General features: G+C 39.9%; 3 protein-coding genes across 4 annotated transcripts in view; 1 reads left to right on the top strand and 2 right to left on the bottom strand.

Annotated features, from left to right (window-relative positions):
• LOC146972680 (uncharacterized) overlaps positions 1 to 20,486 on the bottom strand; it is a 98,452-nt gene that overhangs the window by 41,464 nt on the left and 36,502 nt on the right. The window lies entirely within an intron of this gene.
• Positions 1 to 20,486, top strand: part of LOC146972681 (NACHT, LRR and PYD domains-containing protein 3-like) — a 57,417-nt gene that overhangs the window by 8,656 nt on the left and 28,275 nt on the right. The window lies entirely within an intron of this gene.
• LOC146972682 (cathepsin K-like) lies at positions 3,715 to 15,917 on the bottom strand. Its single transcript, XM_085802131.1, has 8 exons — positions 15,801 to 15,917; positions 5,488 to 5,628; positions 5,210 to 5,278; positions 4,991 to 5,077; positions 4,670 to 4,885; positions 4,210 to 4,375; positions 3,932 to 4,040; positions 3,715 to 3,829 (listed from the first exon to the last, which is right to left on the bottom strand). Exons 1-8 carry the CDS (start codon positions 15,915 to 15,917, stop codon positions 3,715 to 3,717), a joined length of 1,020 nt encoding a protein of 339 aa, XP_085658257.1.

Genomic DNA, 20,486 nt, shown 5'->3' with positions numbered 1-20,486 from the left:
TTCAAACTTCACATTTGTGTAAGTGAAAAGCCATTTCAGAAATGGTCATACAATAAGCAACATCTGTTTAAATTACAGTTCCAGGCAAATTAAACCTGGGCCTATAGTTTCCTTATATTTTGGGTCTAAAAGAATAAATCTTATGATTTTATTTTAATTTTTTAAATAGATTGATTACTTGTTCCACTTCATTTATGGCCCTTCTATATGAATATTAATATTTACTCAATTGTTGTTTGATGTGGAGTGTCATTTTGTTCATATATGCAATGGCATGGACCAACCAGCAGATGCCCCCATTTTAAATAAATCTAATATTGAAAACACAGAGGGCCTGTCCCAATATGCACACTCGATCACACTTACACACTTGGGCACTTGGCGTGCGCGTTCATGGGCCTAGTGTCAGTGCGCAAGTGTGTCCCGATTCTCCAACGACCGAAAGTGCAGCGCGCTTGATTTGCACTTTACCCACACTTATGGTAAGACCGCATCCGAGCGGTCTTTGGCCAAGTATAAGTCCCACAATGCACCACGGTGAAGTCCGCCGTCACCCAGAGCCACAAGTCACGTTTAGGAAATGCGATTGAATTAATCTCAATAAAATGAAATTAACTTTCTATCTAATAATTATGACCTTTTAATGTCATATTTTATATTCATCATGCTCTGTTCATGCTTTTATATTTTCGTTTTTCTTGTTTGTTTTATTTACTTACCGAGTTGGGCTTACACATTTATGATTTGAATCTTGCGCATAGAGACACTTTAGGAGTCGATGAGACTGATCCAGCAGCACCGTTTATTAAAACTGTTGCTGTGTGTGTGTGTGTGTAGTAGTTGTGCTAGTGTGCTGTGCGCAACAGCACAGGCTGCACTTGTCAAGTGTGTCCCGATTGCTTTTAAATCTCCCCCCACACGCTTGGCCACTTAATCCATGCTTGCACACTATATGCAAATATACGTTCCGCCGGCAAAACGTCACCAAAGTGTGTGCGTAACCAAGCGCACTGAGCCAAGTGTGGAGAAATGGGACAGCCCCAGAACCTTTTGTCTGCTTAAAGGGATTTTTCAACATTTTGGCAAATTAGGTTTGTTACCTTTAATTGTCGGTGCAAGCTTTTAGATCGGCAAACACAATCCAACAACTCCAAAACGCTCTCACGGACAAGTTGTGACCTGCACATTCACTACACTATGAGATAACGTATAATTATATAACATTATGACACATGAAGCAAATACTCAGAACTACTTTCGCTTTTGAAATCACTCTGCTGAGCAGCCGTGTCTGGGATGTAGTTCTGGTTATGTATTTCCCTCGAAAACAACTCCGTCTCATAATGTTACATGATTATTTCAGAGCGTCTTGGGTCTAAAAGAATAAATCTTATGATTTTATTTTAATTTTTTAAATAGATTGATTACTTGTTCCACTTCATTTATGGCCCTTCTATATGAATATTAATATTTACTCAATTGTTGTTTGATGTGGAGTGTCATTTTGTTCATATATGCAATGGCATGGACCAACCAGCAGATGCCCCCATTTTAAATAAATCTAATATTGAAAACACAGAGGGCCTGTCCCAATATGCACACTCGATCACACTTACACACTTGGGCACTTGGCGTGCGCGTTCATGGGCCTAGTGTCAGTGCGCAAGTGTGTCCCGATTCTCCAACGACCGAAAGTGCAGCGCGCTTGATTTGCACTTTACCCACACTTATGGTAAGACCGCATCCGAGCGGTCTTTGGCCAAGTATAAGTCCCACAATGCACCACGGTGAAGTCCGCCGTCACCCAGAGCCACAAGTCACGTTTAGGAAATGCGATTGAATTAATCTCAATAAAATGAAATTAACTTTCTATCTAATAATTATGACCTTTTAATGTCATATTTTATATTCATCATGCTCTGTTCATGCTTTTATATTTTCGTTTTTCTTGTTTGTTTTATTTACTTACCGAGTTGGGCTTACACATTTATGATTTGAATCTTGCGCATAGAGACACTTTAGGAGTCGATGAGACTGATCCAGCAGCACCGTTTATTAAAACTGTTGCTGTGTGTGTGTGTGTGTAGTAGTTGTGCTAGTGTGCTGTGCGCAACAGCACAGGCTGCACTTGTCAAGTGTGTCCCGATTGCTTTTAAATCTCCCCCCACACGCTTGGCCACTTAATCCATGCTTGCACACTATATGCAAATATACGTTCCGCCGGCAAAACGTCACCAAAGTGTGTGCGTAACCAAGCGCACTGAGCCAAGTGTGGAGAAATGGGACAGCCCCAGAACCTTTTGTCTGCTTAAAGGGATTTTATAACATTTTGGCAAATTAGGTTTGTTACCTTTAATTGTCGGTGCAAGCTTTTAGATCGGCAAACACAATCCAACAACTCCAAAACGCTCTCACGGACAAGTTGTGACCTGCACATTCACTACACTATGAGATAACGTATAATTATATAACATTATGACACATGAAGCAAATACTCAGAACTACTTTCGCTTTTGAAATCACTCTGCTGAGCAGCCGTGTCTGGGATGTAGTTCTGGTTATGTATTTCCCTCGAAAACAACTCCGTCTCATAATGTTACATGATTATTTCAGAGCGTCTTGAAGTTGAGTTGTTGGATTGTGTATTTAATGAGGGAAAGCCCAGAAATACCACGCGTTGTGCAGAGCTCACATCTCTGCCCCGCTGATCTAAAAACAGCTTGCACCGACAATTAAAGGTAATGAATGTGATCGGGATTATGGCAATAGGCGAATTTGCCAAAACATTGAAATATCCCTTTAAACTAGTTTAATAAGAAGTTGTGATCTCATCAGTTACGTGTCTCCATAGAATACATTTTACCACATCAGACTGGTGGTTTTACTGGTTATTTGACATGATCAACTTAAAGCAGAAGTAAGTGGTCCGGTCGTTTTCGCTAATGCTGCGTTCCAGGCAGGCTTTTTAAATCGTAAATTACAGCTTCAAGTCACAACTTACGACTTTGTAGCGTTTCAGGCAACCCACTCGTGTTTTTCCGACCTGTTTTACCGGTGAAAGTCACTATAACGGCCACTCGTAACTTCCGACCGGTGAACTCGTACCAGATCGAACTGGTACGACTTCACGGTCGGAAAAATACGAGTTTCCTTGAACGCACCATAACAGTCCTCGTCCCTACGTCGCCACATTCACAGCGTCCCTTGGCTGCACACACAGCCCTGCATGCCGTTCTCTCTCCTCATTGGATAAAAACTGTAGGATACGATAAATGTTTTCTCTTCGGCTCAGAGCAGAGCAGAGTGACTGAGAGACCCGTGTTTCAGTCCAAACACTCTATGTAAGTGATTGCTGTCGGAAGATATAACTATTTAAGACTTATATTAACACAAATATATCACTTACTTCTGCTTTAAATGATTCACATAGTCGCAAATTGTTTGGTAAATACATATGAACACACACATACTGTTTGAAATCACAGTGAGAATCTGCAAAAAAAAAGATCCTTTAGTGTGTTTCTGTAACATTTCCACTGAGCATGTTTGAACTTAAATGCTGTAGCTTTACAAATAAAAACAATTTACACCACTGCTACCTGAAGACATTTCTTTTATTTAAAAAAAAAAAAAAAGCAAATAATTTCAATTGACTGAGGTCTTAGGTATATGTGTATAGCAGTCTGATGCAGGAAGGATCCCTTCATCAGCCCTTCATTTGTCCTTTTTCCATATGATTGAGTACCTGGCATCACTGGCAATACCACAATGGTTGTCACGGTCACGTGCAACCCGGATGTAACCGTCCTCGCCCCAAGTTGTGCCAACGCTGTCAGGGAATAATGTGTTGATCATCATTACACCACAGATTAAATCCCATTTTAGCTGCTACATTAGCAATTGTTCATAGGCTAAAAGTGATGTGTCTCACCTGTTCTTGACAATCCAGTATTTCTCTCCCTCTGCAGTCTCCCCATAGCCAACTAACACCATGGCATGATCCAACTTGTTCTTGTCACAATCTTCATTGTAATAAACACCTATGTAGATACAGTAGGAGGGAGTGTAAATGATCTTGGGGAATTTTAATTAGTAGAAACACTGAATAAAACAATTTACCATAACACTGACATGTGCAGATAGATGACATGATGCCACATTCAAGATAATATAATAACATGATTAACAACACATAGAATGAGAACTGACCACTCTTGTACAGCTGGAACTTTGTATGGTTGGAGTCAATTGCCACAGACAGTGGACCCACGTCATGCAAAGCTTTAGCCAGGGCACATTCATCCCCCTCTGGAATCTTCCCAAAGTATTTACATCTGGCTGCGATGGCTGATGATTTGTAGCGACAGCACTGTTGCTATGGAGACAAGACAGGTCTGACATGTTGGCTTGCATGGATCTGTGTTGTCCTGCTCAGTGAAAGTTGCTCCCATTTAAAGGATGGGTGTATGGAATTATGGCCTACAAGTAGCATAAGTCAGAGGGTGCCAGCAGATGGTGCTATACGCATAAGCAACTATTCCTGTCTATCTGGTTTTCTGTGCACACACACACACACATACATATTTTGTTTGGTATATATACCAAAATATGTTATAGGTGTTGACATGAAAGAATAGAAAATTTGGTTCAATGTCTACTAACACATTACCTTTGCCTTATATGGGTAGTCCTTCTCAGAGTTTATACCATGTTTTTTCACATATGCAAAGGCTTTCATCATTTGTCCTCCATTGCATCCATCATTTTCTCGGTTGCAGTCCACCAGGTTTTGAGGACTGAGGTCCAGCAGCTGGCCTGTATTCTTGGCCAACTGTCCCTCGAGGGCCCCTACTGCACTGAATGCCCAACAGGAGCCACAATATGCCTACAAGGTGTAGAATAGTAGTTTAATGAAGACAGTGTGATGGAAGATTACCAAACATGATGCCTCAGGTATTTATATAATTGTCCTTGCCCTCTGCCCTCTGACCTGGTCTTTGACTGGAGTCACCATCCCTCTCTCACGGTAGTCAATACATTTAGGTAGTCCTTTCAATGAGCATTTTATATTGTAAAGCTTTGGAGTACAGAGACAAAGAGAACAAATTATGTTAAGTTACATTTCAGGTTCTCTGAGATGTAAAACTCCCTCAGATGAACCATTACAACACGAAACTAAATTAAGCCTTAGTATGAAGAGTCCACTTACTGATTTGTTAGTGTTCTCCCCAAAGTGCTTCAGGTTGTGCTGCACTGCCCCCCAGTATTTGGCTTCAGACTTCCAGACAGACCCACAGGTGTGACTTTTGTTAAATCCTTGCTTTGGCTGACGCTTATATGTAAAACATCATGTCATCAAAATGTTATACACATTTGTCTCTGAATGTCATGCAAAGTTAAGAGAGAATCAGCTTGAAGCAGCGATCGTAACCCAGCTCAGCCATCTTAACCTGATATAACATCAACATTTAAAATCTAAATTCTTTAAATGTCCAGACTGACCATGTCCCCGTGGATGTGCATCCCAAGTTTGTAGGAGTATTTCCCCCGTTCTGCCTGTTGGTTGTGGACATCAATTATACGCATGTTCTTCTTCCAGGTGTCCTTCCTGTACTCTTCATCATCACCCTATGGAGGGGTAGACTTCATGCATCATAAGGTAAACAACTCACTTTTGTAATGCGCACTTAATGTGTGAAGTCACAATGTTTGGACATTAATGGACATAGCAAATAACAAAATTTACATTGCACTCCCATTTTTGCAACAACAAAAACAAAATTTCATCTTCAAAGCTGAGTAGCTGCTAATGCTACATTGGCTTTTAAGTGATTACAAAAATGTACATATTGCATCTTTATGCCACGGCTGAGATGGCCCCTGCAGTGCTATGCTACTAGAGGTGAACTGCTCCACAAGTTGCTGGAAGAAGTAACAGATTTAATTTTGTGCTCTGTGCTTTTGTACATAGCCGCATGCATGAGGAAAAAAACTGAACTAAATTGATCATATTTAATAAACTAGAAAATTTCCTCTCGGGAAATTTTGAATGGGCCGCGGGGCTACTGCCGATTTTGCCATCTCTGTCAACATGGGAATCAAACCCACGATCTTAAGCGCAAGACAGAGCTGATCAGACAGTCATGATCATCTTTCTATAAGCACTGATATGGAGGAGCTGTAACCACATTAGGTTACCTGTGTGTGTGTGTGTGTGTGTGTGTGTGTGTGTGTGTGTGTGTGTGTGTGTGTGTGTGTGTGTGTGTGTGTGTGTGTGTGTGTGTGTGTGTGTGTGTGTGTGTGTGTGTGTGTGTGTGACACCAACAAGGTTTAACTTTAAAACCAGATGAAATCATGGTTTAAGTTTAAATTCTGTTGCACGTTAACTGTGTTTTAATCACATGGAGGTGTGTGTGTGTTTGTGTGTTTGTGTGTGTGTGTGTGTGTGTGACTGTAATCACATGAAGCTGGCTCTAGAGTCTGTGTGTGTGTGACTGACTTGACACATAGTTAGTTAGTAGCTGCATCCTGTGTCAGTCTGATTTAGCTGTGTCTGTGTTTATAAACATTTAAACGAGCGCCAGGTGGATTGTTTATGAAGTTAACGAGCCCTGGCCTGAGGATCAAAGAGGTTACCACGGCGATAGGGGCCCCCGCAGGCTGAGACAGACAGAAACGTGGAGAAACAGAGCCATTTTCTGCCTCTAAACCGGTCTCACAATTAGGCCTAGCATGAGAAAACGGTAACTCCTATCAGAACAAAACACAGATCAACGTTGCTCTAAGGACTTACTGAAAATTTCGGTACGATTTGGTGTTTCTACAGTAAGTATTTTGGCGACGCTGGCAGTTTTAAAACATCAGGCCGTTCTGCTCCTCTCAGAAAATATTTGTATTGGACTCAATGAGGAGCAGAGACAGACGTGGCCGCACACAGAGGCTGATTCTGTCAATTCTGTAAGTCTCTCTGATATTTTGAGCACATGACATGAGAGATAACAAGTTTGTCTTACAAATTCTGAAAAAATTATGTCTGTAGAGTGTAAATTGTGGCCGTGGTCACAGTTTATCCAGAAAAAATACAGAATGTTTCTTCACTCTCTCCCACTCTAACCGATGATGTCACGCACTCTGACACGAACATTCTGTCCAATACACACCCATTATAATCTCATAATTTCTCCAAAAATGATCATGGTCATTGATCAGGGATTGATCAAAAACTATATGACCTATCAAAACGTGGAGTAATACGACAATACACAAGACTTGTGTCTACTGTTTAAAGTTTAAATGGAGTCTCTAGGTGAAAGTATGCCTGAGCAGTAGACGTTTGTTAAACTCCAATGATTGGTCTTTTTTTCCCGCCCGTCCCATTGACTTACATGCAAAAATTTTGCGCAGTAAATCGCGACTTACGTCGCGAAATATTCGTACACTGTTGAGAAAAGTAATAGCACAGCGATCCCGATCAAGCCGCACGTTTTGATATATAATATGTCCTGCAACTCTTCGAGTTGCAGGACTAGTAGCGGACCGAAAGTCGGCCGGAAGTGGAAAAATAACTAGAAAAAGCATTTCCAAGAATGGAAATGGTGTGACTGCTGACAGCAACTGAACGCTGTTGCAGAATTAGCAAATAGTGCAAGCTGTGATCACCATACAAATGTTTGACCAAGGTCAGAATCGAACCCACATCCTCATGGTCATTAGACTTCCACTCTGCCTCTAGGCCACAGTGCACACACAGTTGCAGAGACTGTTGTCTGTTAATGATCTGCACACTGTCAACATCAAGAAAGCTTGAGAGTCAAGCTTGAATGACTTAGAATGAAAATGTCTGTGAATTTCAGGCTGAGCACTAACCATATGGCCACAGAGAACCTGAGTTACAATGAGCTTTATACTATGAGGAATCAAAGACTGTCCAATGACAGCTGAATAATTGGAATCAAAAGTCAAGCAATGAAGTGAAAAGACTGAGGCAGGAATCGAACCCATGACCATATGATCACTAAACCTTTACTCTGCCACTCGGCTACAGAGAGCACACTGCTTTCAAGACTGTTGTCATTCATTGTAATGTGATGATGTGCTGCAAACTGGTACGAGTAATCAAGGAGATAACAAACACCTGTAACCAATTGAAGGCGGGGGAGGAGAGCAGAATTCAACATAACATAACAAAAGTTCTTCCCTTGGATTCGAACCAGTGACCTTAGGGTTGGCAGGCAGTTACCCTAACCCCTACACTACAGTGGAGTCGTGAAGAAGAGAGGTTGAGACTTTGATGAATGTGAGATTTTTTGTGAAAAAGTTAAATATTTGAAAAAGTATAAATAGTTAAAAAGAGAAAAGTAATGCCGATAAAGTTCAAAAAAAGCTGCACGTTTTGATATATAAATTGTTGAAATAGCACAAAGTATGAAGGACTAGAAGAAGACCGTAAAAAGGCGGAAGAAAATGGCCAAACAGAAGAACAATAGTGTGACTGCTTCAGCAGTCACACTAACTAGAAAAAGCATTTCCAAGAATGGAAATGGTGTGACTGCTGACAGCAACTGAACGCTGTTGCAGAATTAGCAAATAGTGCAAGCAGTGATCACCATACAAATGTTTGACCAAGGTCAGAATCGAACCCACATCCTCATGGTCATTAGACTTCCACTCTGCCTCTAGGCCACAGTGCACACACAGTTGCAGAGACTGTTGTCTGTTGATGATCTGCACACTGTCAACATCAAGAAAGCTTGAGAGTCAAGCTTGAATGACTTAGAATGAAAATGTCTGTGAATTTCAGGCTGAGCACTAACCATATGGCCACAGAGAACCTGAGTTACAATGAGCTTTATACTATGAGGAATCAAAGACTGTCCAATGACAGCTGAATAATTGGAATCAAAAGTCAAGCAATGAAGTGAAAAGACTGAGGCAGGAATCGAACCCATGACCATATGATCACTAAACCTTTACTCTGCCACTCGGCTACAGAGAGCACACTGCTTTCAAGACTGTTGTCATTCATTGTAATGTGATGATGTGCTGCAAACTGGTACGAGTAATCAAGGAGATAACAAACACCTGTAACCAATTGAAGGCGGTGGAGGAGAGCAGAATTCAACACAACATAACAAGAGTTCTTCCCTTGGATTCGAACCAGTGACCTTAGGGTTGGCAAGCAGTTACCCTACCCCCTACACTACAGTGGAGTTGTGAAGAAGAGAGGTTGAGACTTTGATGAATGTGAGATTTTTTGTGAAAAAGTTAAATATTTGAAAAAGTATAAATAGTTAAAAAGAGAAAAGTAATGCCGATAAAGTTCAAAAAAAGCTGCACGTTTTGATATATGAATTGTTGAAATAGCACAAAGTATGAAGGACTAGAAGAAGACCGTAAAAAGGCGGAAGAAAATGGCCAAACAGAAGAACAATAGTGTGACTGCTTCAGCAGTCACACTAACTAGAAAAAGCATTTCCAAGAATGGAAATGGTGTGACTGCTGATAGCAACTGAACGATGTTGCAGAATTAGCAAATAGTGCAAGCAGTGATCACCATACAAATGTTTGACCAAGGTCGGAATCGAACCCACAACCTCATGGTCATTAGACTTCCACTCTGCCTCTAGGCCACGGTGCACACACAGTTGCAGAGACTGTTGTCTGTTAATGATCTGCACACTGTCAACATCAAGAAAGCTTGAGAGTCAAGCTTGAATGACTTAGAATGAAAATTTCTGTGAATTTCAGGCTGAGAGCAGCAGTTTCAACATGAAGCAAGTTATCAGAAGTCAACAGAGGACGACTGGGAAAATAATTCACTATAATTGTTGTTGAGGCAAGATTTGAACCAGCAACCTTCAGGTCTCCAGACCAGCAAGCTAACCACTAGGCTACAGACAGAGACAGTATGTGAGGGGTAAAGAAAACCTTTGATAAGAGGATCACTGGCTTCTGCTTAAAAAAAAGAGTAAGGAATCGAACCCATGACCTCATGATCAATAAACCTTTACTCTGCGACTTCGCCACAGAGAGCACAGACATAAGCATGTTGCCATTGTAATGTGATGATGTGCTGCAAACGGTGGCAGAAGCAATTAATGCGTCTCTTAACAAACACCTGTAACCAACTGGACTACAGACAGAGTTGTGGAGAACTCTCAGCATTGGGCTGAATGAGAGCAGAGAGCTCCCTGGCTGCATTTAAAAAATATTTTAAATTATTATCTAAGTCTCTTTGCATTTTTGACCAGAATTTTAGCCAGAAGACAAGTGTGGCTACAAAACTGGAGAAAATAATTTGTCTAGAGTTTAATTTGCAGAAAAAGTTAAATATTTGAAAAAGTATAAATAGTTAAAAAGAGAAAAGTAATGCCGATAAAGTTCAAAAAAAGCTGCACGTTTTGATATATGAATTGTTGAAATAGCACAACACCTAACACACTAACCATATGGCCACAGAGAACCTGAGTTACAATGAGCTTTATGAGGAATCAAAGACTGTCCAATGACAGCTGAATAATTGGAATCAAAAGTCAAGCAATGAAGTGAAAAGACTGAGGCAGGAATCGAACCCATGACCATATGATCACTAAGCCTTTACTCTGCCACTCGGCTACAGAGAGCACACTGCTTTCAAAACTGTTGTCATTCATTGTAATGTGATGATGTGCTGCAAACTGGTACGAGTAATCAAGGAGATAACAAACACCTGTAACCAATTGAAGGCAGTGGAGGAGAGCAGAATTCAACATAACATAACAAGAGTTCTTCCCTTGGATTTGAACCAGTGACCTTAGGGTTGGCAGGCATCCACCCTAACCCCTACACTACAGTGGAGTTGTGAAGAAGAGAGGTTGAGACTTTGATGAATGTGAGATTTTTTGTGAAAAAGTTAAATATTTGAAAAAGTATAAATAGTTAAAAAGAGAAAAGTAATGCCGATAAAGTTCAAAAAAAGCTGCACGTTTTGATATATGAATTGTTGAAATAGCACAAAGTATGAAGGACTAGAAGAAGACCGTAAAAAGGCGGAAGAAAATGGCCAAACAGAAGAACAATAGTGTGACTGCTTCAGCAGTCACACTAATAATAACTAGAAAAAGCATTTCCAAGAATGGAAATGGTGTGACTGCTGACAGCAACTGAACGCTGTTGCAGAATTAGCAAATAGTGCAAGCTGTGATCACCATACAAATGTTTGACCAAGGTCAGAATCGAACCCACATCCTCATGGTCATTAGACTTCCACTCTGCCTCTAGGCCACAGTGCACACACAGTTGCAGAGACTGTTGTCTGTTAATGATCTGCACACTGTCAACATCAAGAAAGCTTGAGAGTCAAGCTTGAATGACTTAGAATGAAAATGTCTGTGAATTTCAGGCTGAGCACTAACCATATGGCCACAGAGAACCTGAGTTACAATGAGCTTTATACTATGAGGAATCAAAGACTGTCCAATGATAGCTGAATAATTGGAATCAAAAGTCAAGCAATGAAGTGAAAAGACTGAGGCAGGAATCGAACCCACGACCATATGATCACTAAACCTTTACTCTGCCACTCGGCTAGAGAGAGCACACTGCTTTCAAAACTGTTGTCATTCATTGTAATGTGATGATGTGCTGCAAACTGGTGTGAGTAATCAAGGAGATAACAAACACCTGTAACCAATTGAAGGCGGGGGAGGAGAGCAGAATTCAACATAACATAACAAGAGTTCTTCCCTTGGATTCGAACCAGAGACCTGAGGGTTGGCAGACATCTACCCTAACCCCTACACTACAGTGGAGTTGTGAAGAAGAGAGGTTGAGACTTTGATGAATGTGAGATTTTTTGTGAAAAAGTTAAATATTTGAAAAAGTATAAATAGTTAAAAAGAGAAAAGTAATGCCGATAAAGTTCAAAAAAAGCTGCACGTTTTGATATATGAATTGTTGAAATAGCACAAAGTATGAAGGACTAGAAGAAGACCGTAAAAAGGCGGAAGAAAATGGCCAAACAGAAGAACAATAGTGTGACTGCTTCAGCAGTCACACTAACTAGAAAAAGAAAGCATTTCCTGCAGAAAATGCGTGTGAATGCTGTAAGCAGCTGAACGCTATTGCTGAAGCAATGCTGAATAAGCTGAAGAAATCATTGAAACAAAGTTGAATTAGCTGAAGAACTGTTGAAAAAGTCTAACGTTGAAGCTGAAACATTTAACTTGAAGATTAATGCCTTTTTAAGGACAAAAAGCAGTAGAAATGTAAAAAAAAAAAAAAAAAAAAGGAGAAGAAAATGTTAAAATCCTGCATGTTGAAGATGTTTAACAGTTGAAGAGTTGAAATCTGCAGCTAGCCACAGCAAGGAAAACTGATGAACCAGCAGTAACATAGCTGAAGCAACAAGTGAGAATAGATTAAAAAGAAGGAACATGTAAGCAGGAAGCTGATTGACATGACGTGATGGAAAAAATCCTGAATTGTTTAGGTTTAAGTGTAATAAATGTGTGTTTAGTCTAAAAGCAGTAGAAATGTTGAAAAGGCAGAGGAATGTGTTGGAAAATCCTGCATTATTAAGTCTAACAGTTGAGGAGTCTGCAGTCAGCTGCAAAAAGCACTGCTACAGAAAACAGATAAACAAGTGCTAACATGGCTAAAGTAATAAGTGAAAATAGATTAACAAATGGAACCTGTAAGAAGGAGATTTATTTTGTATGAAATGATTGGAAATTATTTAAATTGTTGAAGATTAGCATAAAGAAATGGAAAAGCTGAAGTCTACTCAAATATATTTAAACATGACAGCATGAATACATTGTTGGACTATTACTAATATAGATTAAACAATATCTAGGTGGTTGGAAATTATTTGAATTGTTGAAGATTGTGGTGAAAGAAAAATTAACATTTTAAGTACACTCAAATTACTCTAATAAAAATTATATGTGTGTTGGATATGTGTGTATGGTCAGTGTGTGTCCGTGTGTGTGTGTGTGTGTGTGTGTGTGTGTGTGTGTGTGTGTGTGTGTGTGTGTGTGTGTGTGTGTGTGTGTTGGATATGTGTGTATGGTCAGTGTGTGTCCGTGTGTGTGTGTGTGTGTGTGTCCGTGTGTGTGTGTGTGTGTGTGTGTGTGTGTGTGTGTTGGATATGTGTGTATGGTCAGTGTGTGTCCATTTGTGTGTGTGACCGACAGACAGTCAAATAGAGAGAATGTGTGTGCGTTGCCATGGTGACGTTGCCATGGTGAGGTTACCATGGTGAGGTTGCCATGTTGAGGTTACCATGTAACTGTTGGCTGGTGGCTTTAAGGTATGGTGGCAGCTTTAACCATAGGCTTTAACTGCTCTGTGACACCCTCAAACAGATCTAATGTACGACAAATCTGTACTTAGTACGAGCAAAAGGTTTACATTTTCCGAACCATAAGACCTTGCTGAACGCGTCCATGTCACTTTGGTGTTTCTAGAGTAAAAATTGTTGATTGGGTCGCAGGTTGGAAACTTTGGGACGTTTAGAAAATCAGCGCCTACTTTTGAATGGGAGTCAATGGGAGGAGAGAGGGAAATGGCTGCACTCAGAGGCTCCCAGTTTAAATTGTGTTCGTCTCTCTGGTTTTTTGAGCACATGAAGAGATCAAGGATGAGCTTGTCTACAAGCATGCCCGAAATTATGTGTGTAGAGTGTAATCTGTGGCCGTGCTGGCAGGATAGAGAGAAAAATGTGAGAGGATTTTTAGACCCTCTGTCACTCTACCAACTGCCAACGTCCGAACATTCCGTCCCATTGACTTTCATGTTAAATCTGAATTTTGTCCGAAATTTTAATGATTTTAAAACTATACATATATCTGAAACTGTTGAAGATATCAATAAGCTGAGATATAGCTGAATAGTTGAAAGGTTTGTGAACAGTTTAAAAGTTGAATGAAGTCTGTAGCTGAAAGTATGCTGAAGCTATTAGAGGCTGAATGAAGCAGAAGATTTGAAGAGTTTGACGACTGTTTCAATGTATTCCTATGGGAAAAAAATTGCAGAAAAAGTTAAATATTTTAAAAAGTATAAATAGTATGAAAGAGAAAAATAATAGCATAAATGTCCTGAAAAAGCTGCACGTTTTGATATATGAATTGTTGAAATAGCACAAAGTATGAAGAAGTAGTTAAACACAGAAAAAGGGAAGAAGACTCAGAATAATAATAATAATAATAAGTTTAAAGAAACAAAATGGCCGAACAGAATAACAATACTGTGAATGCTTCCAGCATTCACACTAACTAGAAAACGCATTTCCAAGAATGGAAATGGTGTGACTGCTGACAGCAACTGAACGCTGTTGCAGAATTAGCAAATAGTGCAAGCTGTGATCACCATACAAATGTTTGACCAAGGTCAGAATCGAACCCACATCCTCATGGTCATTAGACTTCCACTCTGCCTCTAGGCCACAGTGCACACACAGTTGCAGAGACTGTTGTCTGTTAATGATCTGCACACTGTCAACATCAAGAAAGCTTGAGAGTCAAGCTTGAATGACTTAGAATGAAAATGTCTGTGAATTTCAGGCTGAGCACTAACCATATGGCCACAGAGAACCTGAGTTACAATGAGCTTTATACTATGAGGAATCAAAGACTGTCCAATGACAGCTGAATAATTGGAATCAAAAGTCAAGCAATGAAGTGAAAAGACTGAGGCAGGAATCGAACCCATGACCATATGATCACTAAACCTTTACTCTGCCACTCGGCTACAGAGAGCACACTGCTTTCAAGACTGTTGTCATTCATTGTAATGTGATGATGTGCTGCAAACTGGTACGAGTAATCAAGGAGATAACAAACACCTGTAACCAATTGAAGGCGGGGGAGGAGAGCAGAATTCAACATAACATAACAAAAGTTCTTCCCTTGGATTCAAACCAGTGACCTTAGGGTTGGCAGGCAGTTACCCTAACCCCTACACTACAGTGGAGTCGTGAAGAAGAGAGGTTGAGACTTTGATGAATGTGAGATTTTTTGTGAAAAAGTTAAATATTTGAAAAAGTATAAATAGTTAAAAAGAGAAAAGTAATGCCGATAAAGTTCAAAAAAAGCTGCACGTTTTGATATATAAATTGTTGAAATAGCACAAAGTATGAAGGACTAGAAGAAGACCGTAAAAAGGCGGAAGAAAATGGCCAAACAGAAGAACAATAGTGTGACTGCTTCAGCAGTCACACTAATAATAAGAAGAAAAAATCCACACAATAACAGTAGTGCCCGGGCTTCGCCCGGGCACTGGTCCCTGCAGCTATTTCATAGCTGTTGGGACCAGTGCCCGGTGCGATTGCCCGCGGCCCTAATGAGAAGAAAGAACCCAAAACAAACAATAAAAACGAAAAACACATCCAAAAACTTTGACACATCTGGGCCTGTAAAGGAACAAAGGTGCATTCATTAATGTACCAAAATAACCACTGATATAATATGAACATTAGAATATGATATTTACCCCATAACCTTATAGAGATTAGAAATATTTTGAATTTGGGTGGGACACGTTTCTTATGACACCACTTTATTCAAATCTTTTCCTACATAAATCCCTACGTTCCTAATGCAGACGTTGTAATGGCAGTCGTGCCTATTGTGAGAGACGCTCTGATATGAGGGTGGAAGGAACCAAGAATCAACCAATCAGAGCATTGGAAGTGGCATGCCTAAAGTGAATCCTCATTAATGTTACTCATCTCGTGTACTTTCTTGACATGTAGAAATGTCTACAAAAGGAAAAGGCTCATAGTTAATCTACACCAGCCACATAGAGTATACAGTACATACATATTCTTTTTGATGCATGATCTTCCAGTTTTCCCACTTTAGGTCCAAGTCTGCTTCATCCAAACAGAAACCAAGATCTGAAACCACCATGAGCATCAAACAGGCACAGAGCAACATCCTGAAATGACAGCAACACACATATAACTCAATGATAATTATAATACAGTGAAAGAGGACACTTGGTCCTATTGGGTAAAGGATCATCTTGTTTGACCAGACAATCATCATAGTCTGTGGATGCATTAAAATGCTTTCATGTTCACAAACACATTTTTTCCCTGTACTGTACATTGTTTAACCTGTTTTCAGCTTCAGCCTGAAAGGTTCCTCATCTCTTTAAGGGGCTGGGTTAGCTGCTCCACACCCAGTGCAGGTATTGCTAAAACTGGTTTCTCTGAGCTACATGGCTTTAAATGGGCCTGGTAACATAACTCTTTTGTGAGGTCATGAAGGAATGAAGACAGACAAGTGGTGTCAGCTCCTCACCTGATACTACCATACCACTCACACAAAGAGCCAATGTACAACCCAATAGACAAAAAGGTCCAAAACACACTTTAAGCGGCAAATTATGTCCATATTGCTAAAGCCCGTCTGTGCCATTCAAATGTTGCAAACTGTTCATAAGGTTAGTTAAGGGCAGTTACTGTAAGGGAAACTGAACGTAGAATGTTATGTGATATTAAGTCATTAGCCTATATTAAGGAAAGCCTTAATGACATTTAAAACCCACCTTCATATTTGTGAAGACTCATTTTAGTCTTAACTGGATTTAATTATCCCAGAGAGGTTGACCCACAGTTTTTTGTCTTCTATTACATGTCTTCGTCATGAATCTTTCCCTACACCAAAATGTCCATTAACAAATTTTATTTGGTATAGGATGCATTAAATAAAAGCAGCCTGCGATTCATCAAGCTTAAGTGGGTTTTTCATTTTCAGAAGAGGAAAAACATGAAATTATTTTAGAAGAAAAATGTTTATTACTAGTTAATGTAAATGCAAAATTAATTTACCTTCAGTCCGAGGGTCAGGAAAATGAATCTTCTTTCTTCTTTCCTTGGTAATACCTTTCACTGACAGCAACACAGAGGAGTCTTGTGGACCAGAGTGTTCTTGTCATTATGACAAGCCTGAAGCCTGTTTTTTTTCTTACCCCATTCAAGAAATGAAAATGAAACTGACTTCATCTTACTGTTAAAGACCTTGCAATTAAATACACATTTTCCTTTAATCCCAATTAGTCAGTTATAGGCTTGTGCAAAGAGGTAAGTTTTTAAAGATGATCGTAGACCTGATCCCCAGTGGTAAATTATTGTAGATAGTAGGACCATGGAAACTAAAAGCACCAAGAGCTGATTTAGTGTAGATGCAAGGTATGACAAGAATAATAATAATAACTTTATTTATATAGCACCTTTCAAAAACAAGTTACAAGGTGCCGTACAATAGCAACAGAAACTAGAAAATTTCCTCTCGGGAAATTTTGAATGGGCCACGGGAGCTACTGCGGGTTGTGCCATCTCTGTCAACATGGGAATCAAACCCACGATCTTAAGGTCAAGACAGAGCTGATCAGACAGACACATGATCATCTTTCTATAAGCACTGATATGGAGGAGCTGTAACCACATTAGGTTACCTGTGTGTGTGTGTGTGTGTGTGTGTGTGTGTGTGTGTGTGTGTGTGTGTGTGTGTGTGTGTGTGTGTGTGTGTGTGTGTGTGTGTGTGTGTGTGTGTGTGTGTGTGTGACTGTAATCACATGAAGCTGGCTCTAGAGTCTGTGTGTGTGTGTGTGACTGACTTGTCACATAGTTAGTTAGTAGCTGCATCCTGTGTCAGTCTGATTTAGCTGTGTCTGTGTTTATAAACATTTAAACGAGCGCCAGGTGGATTGTTTATGAAGTTAACGAGCTCTGGCCTGAGGATCAAAGAGGTTACCACGGCGATAGGGGCCCCCGCAGGCTGAGACAGACAGAAACGTGGAGAAAAACAGCCATTTTCTGCCTCTAAACCGGCCTCACAATTAGGCTTAGCATGACAAAACGGTAACTCCTATCAGAACAAAACACAGATCAACGTTGCTCTAAGGACTTACTGAAAATTTCGGTACGATTTGGTGTTTCTACAGTAAATATTTTGGCGACGCTGGCAGTTTTAAAACATCAGGCCGTTCTGCTCCTCTCAGAAAATATTTGTATTGGACTCAATGAGGAGCAGAGACAGACGTGGCCGCACTCAGAGGCTGATTCTGTCAATTCTGTAAGTCTCTCTGATATTTTGAGCACATGACATGAGAGATAACAAGTTTGTCTTACAAATTCTGAAAAAATTATGTCTGTAGAGTGTAAATTGTGGCCGTGGTGGCAATTTATCCAGAAAAAATACAGAATGTTTCTTCACTCTCTCCCACTCTAACCGATGATGTCACGCACTCTGACACGAACATTCCATGCAATACACACCCATTATAAACTCATAATTTCTCCAAAAATGATCATGGTCATTGATCAGGGATTGATCAAAAACTATATGACCTATCAAAACGTGGAGTAATACGACAATACACAAGACTTGTGTCTACTGTTTAAAGTTTAAATGGAGTCTCTAGGTGAAAGTATGCCTGAGCAGTAGACTTTTGTTAAACTCCAATGATTGGTCTTTTTCGGTCTTTTTTTTTCGCCCGTCCCATTGACTTACATGCAAAATTTTTGCGCAGTTTTTCGCGACTACGTCGCGAAAAATTCGTAAACAGTTGAGAAAAGTAATAGCACCCCGATCCCGATCAAACCGCACGTTTTGATATATAATTTGTCCTGCAACTCTTCGAGTTGCAGGACTAGTAGCGAATCGAAAATCGTCCGGAAGTGGAAAAATAACTAGAAAAAGCATTTCCAAGAATGGAAATGGTGTGACTGCTGATAGCAACTGAACGCTGTTGCAGAATTAGCAAATAGTGCAAGCAGTGATCACCATACAAATGTTTGACCAAGGTCGGAATTGAACCCACAACCTCATGGTCATTAGACTTCCACTCTGCCTCTAGGCCACGGTGCACACACAGTTGCAGAGACTGTTGTCTGTTAATGATCTGCACACTGTCAACATCAAGAAAGCTTGAGAGTCAAGCTTGAATGACTTAGAATGAAAATTTCTGTGAATTTCAGGCTGAGAGCAGCAGTTTCAACATGAAGCAAGTTATCAGAAGTCAACAGAGGACAACTGGGAAAATAATTCACTATAATTGTTGTTGAGGCAAGAATTGAACCAGCAACCTTCAGGTCTCCAGACCAGCAAGCTAACCACTAGGCTACAGACAGAGACAGTATGTGAGGGGTAAAGAAAACCTTTGATAAGAGGATCACTGGCTTCTGCTTAAAAAAAAAAGTAAGGAATCGAACCCATGACCTCATGATCAATAAACCTTTACTCTGCCACTTCGCCACAGAGAGCACAGACATTAGCATGTTTCAGACAGAGTTGTGGAGAATTCTCAGCATTGGGCTGAATGAGAGCAGAGAGCTCCCTGGCTGCATTTAAAAAATATTTAAAATTATTATCTAAGTCTCTTTGCATTTTTGACCAGAATTTTAGCCAGAAGACAAGTGTGGCTACAAAACTGGAGAAAATAATTTGTCTAGAGTTTAATTTGCAGAAAAAGTTAAATATTTTAAAAAGTATAAATAGTTAAAAAGAGAAAAGTAACGCCGATAAAGTTCAAAAAAAGCTGCACGTTTTGATATATGAATTGTTGAAATAGCACAACACCTAACACACTAACCATATGGCCACAGAGAACCTGAGTTACAATGAGCTTTATACTATGAGGAATCAAAGACTGTCCAATGACAGCTGAATAATTGGAATCAAAAGTCAAGCAATGATGTGAAATGACTGAGGCAGGAATCGAACCCGTGACCATATGATCACTAAACCTTTACTCTGCCACTCGGCTACAGAGAGCACACTGCTTTCAAGACTGTTGTCATTCATTGTAATGTGATGATGTGCTGCAAACTGGTACGAGTAATCAAGGAGATAACAAACACCTGTAACCAATTGAAGGCGGGGGAGGAGAGCAGAATTGAACATAACATAACAAGAATTCTTCCCTTGGATTCGAACCAGTGACCTTAGGGTTGGCAGGCAGTTACCCTAACCCCTACACTACAGAGGAGCTGTCAAGAAGAGAGGTTGAGACTTTGATGAATGTGAGATTTTTCAATGATGCTTAAAACAAAAATAAATTAATATAAATTAGCCACACCAAGTAAGAAGAGGACTTTTTTGTGACCTGTGACTATTTTTTGGTGAATTCAAATGAATTAAAAAGCACTTAACAGCAAGTTACAAAGTTGAGCTCCTTCTCCTGCTGATGTGAAAAAAATGCATTGAGCTTAATGAGAGCAGAGAGCTCCCTGGCTGCATTTAAAAAATATTTAAAATTATTATCTAAGTCTCTTTGCATTTTTGACCAGAATTTTAGCCAGAAGACAAGTGTGGCTACAAAACTGGAGAAAATAATTTGTCTAGAGTTTAATTTGTGGCCATGCTGACAGTTTAGCCAGAAAAACTCTAGAATGTTTTTTTGCCTCTCTCCACTCTGACACCACTCTGGCTCTGCTCGTTAGACGCAATACACACACATTATAAAGCTGAAAAAAATCAGAAAAAGTTAAATATTTG

Source organism: Trachurus japonicus, chromosome 16, assembly GCF_045865225.1.
Source record: "Trachurus japonicus isolate A0001 chromosome 16, Traja_1.0".
In the NCBI taxonomy this organism is placed as follows: domain Eukaryota; kingdom Metazoa; phylum Chordata; class Actinopteri; order Carangiformes; family Carangidae; genus Trachurus; species Trachurus japonicus.
Note: the sequence above shows the minus strand (reverse complement) of the source record. Positions and strands in the feature narration are given on the sequence as shown.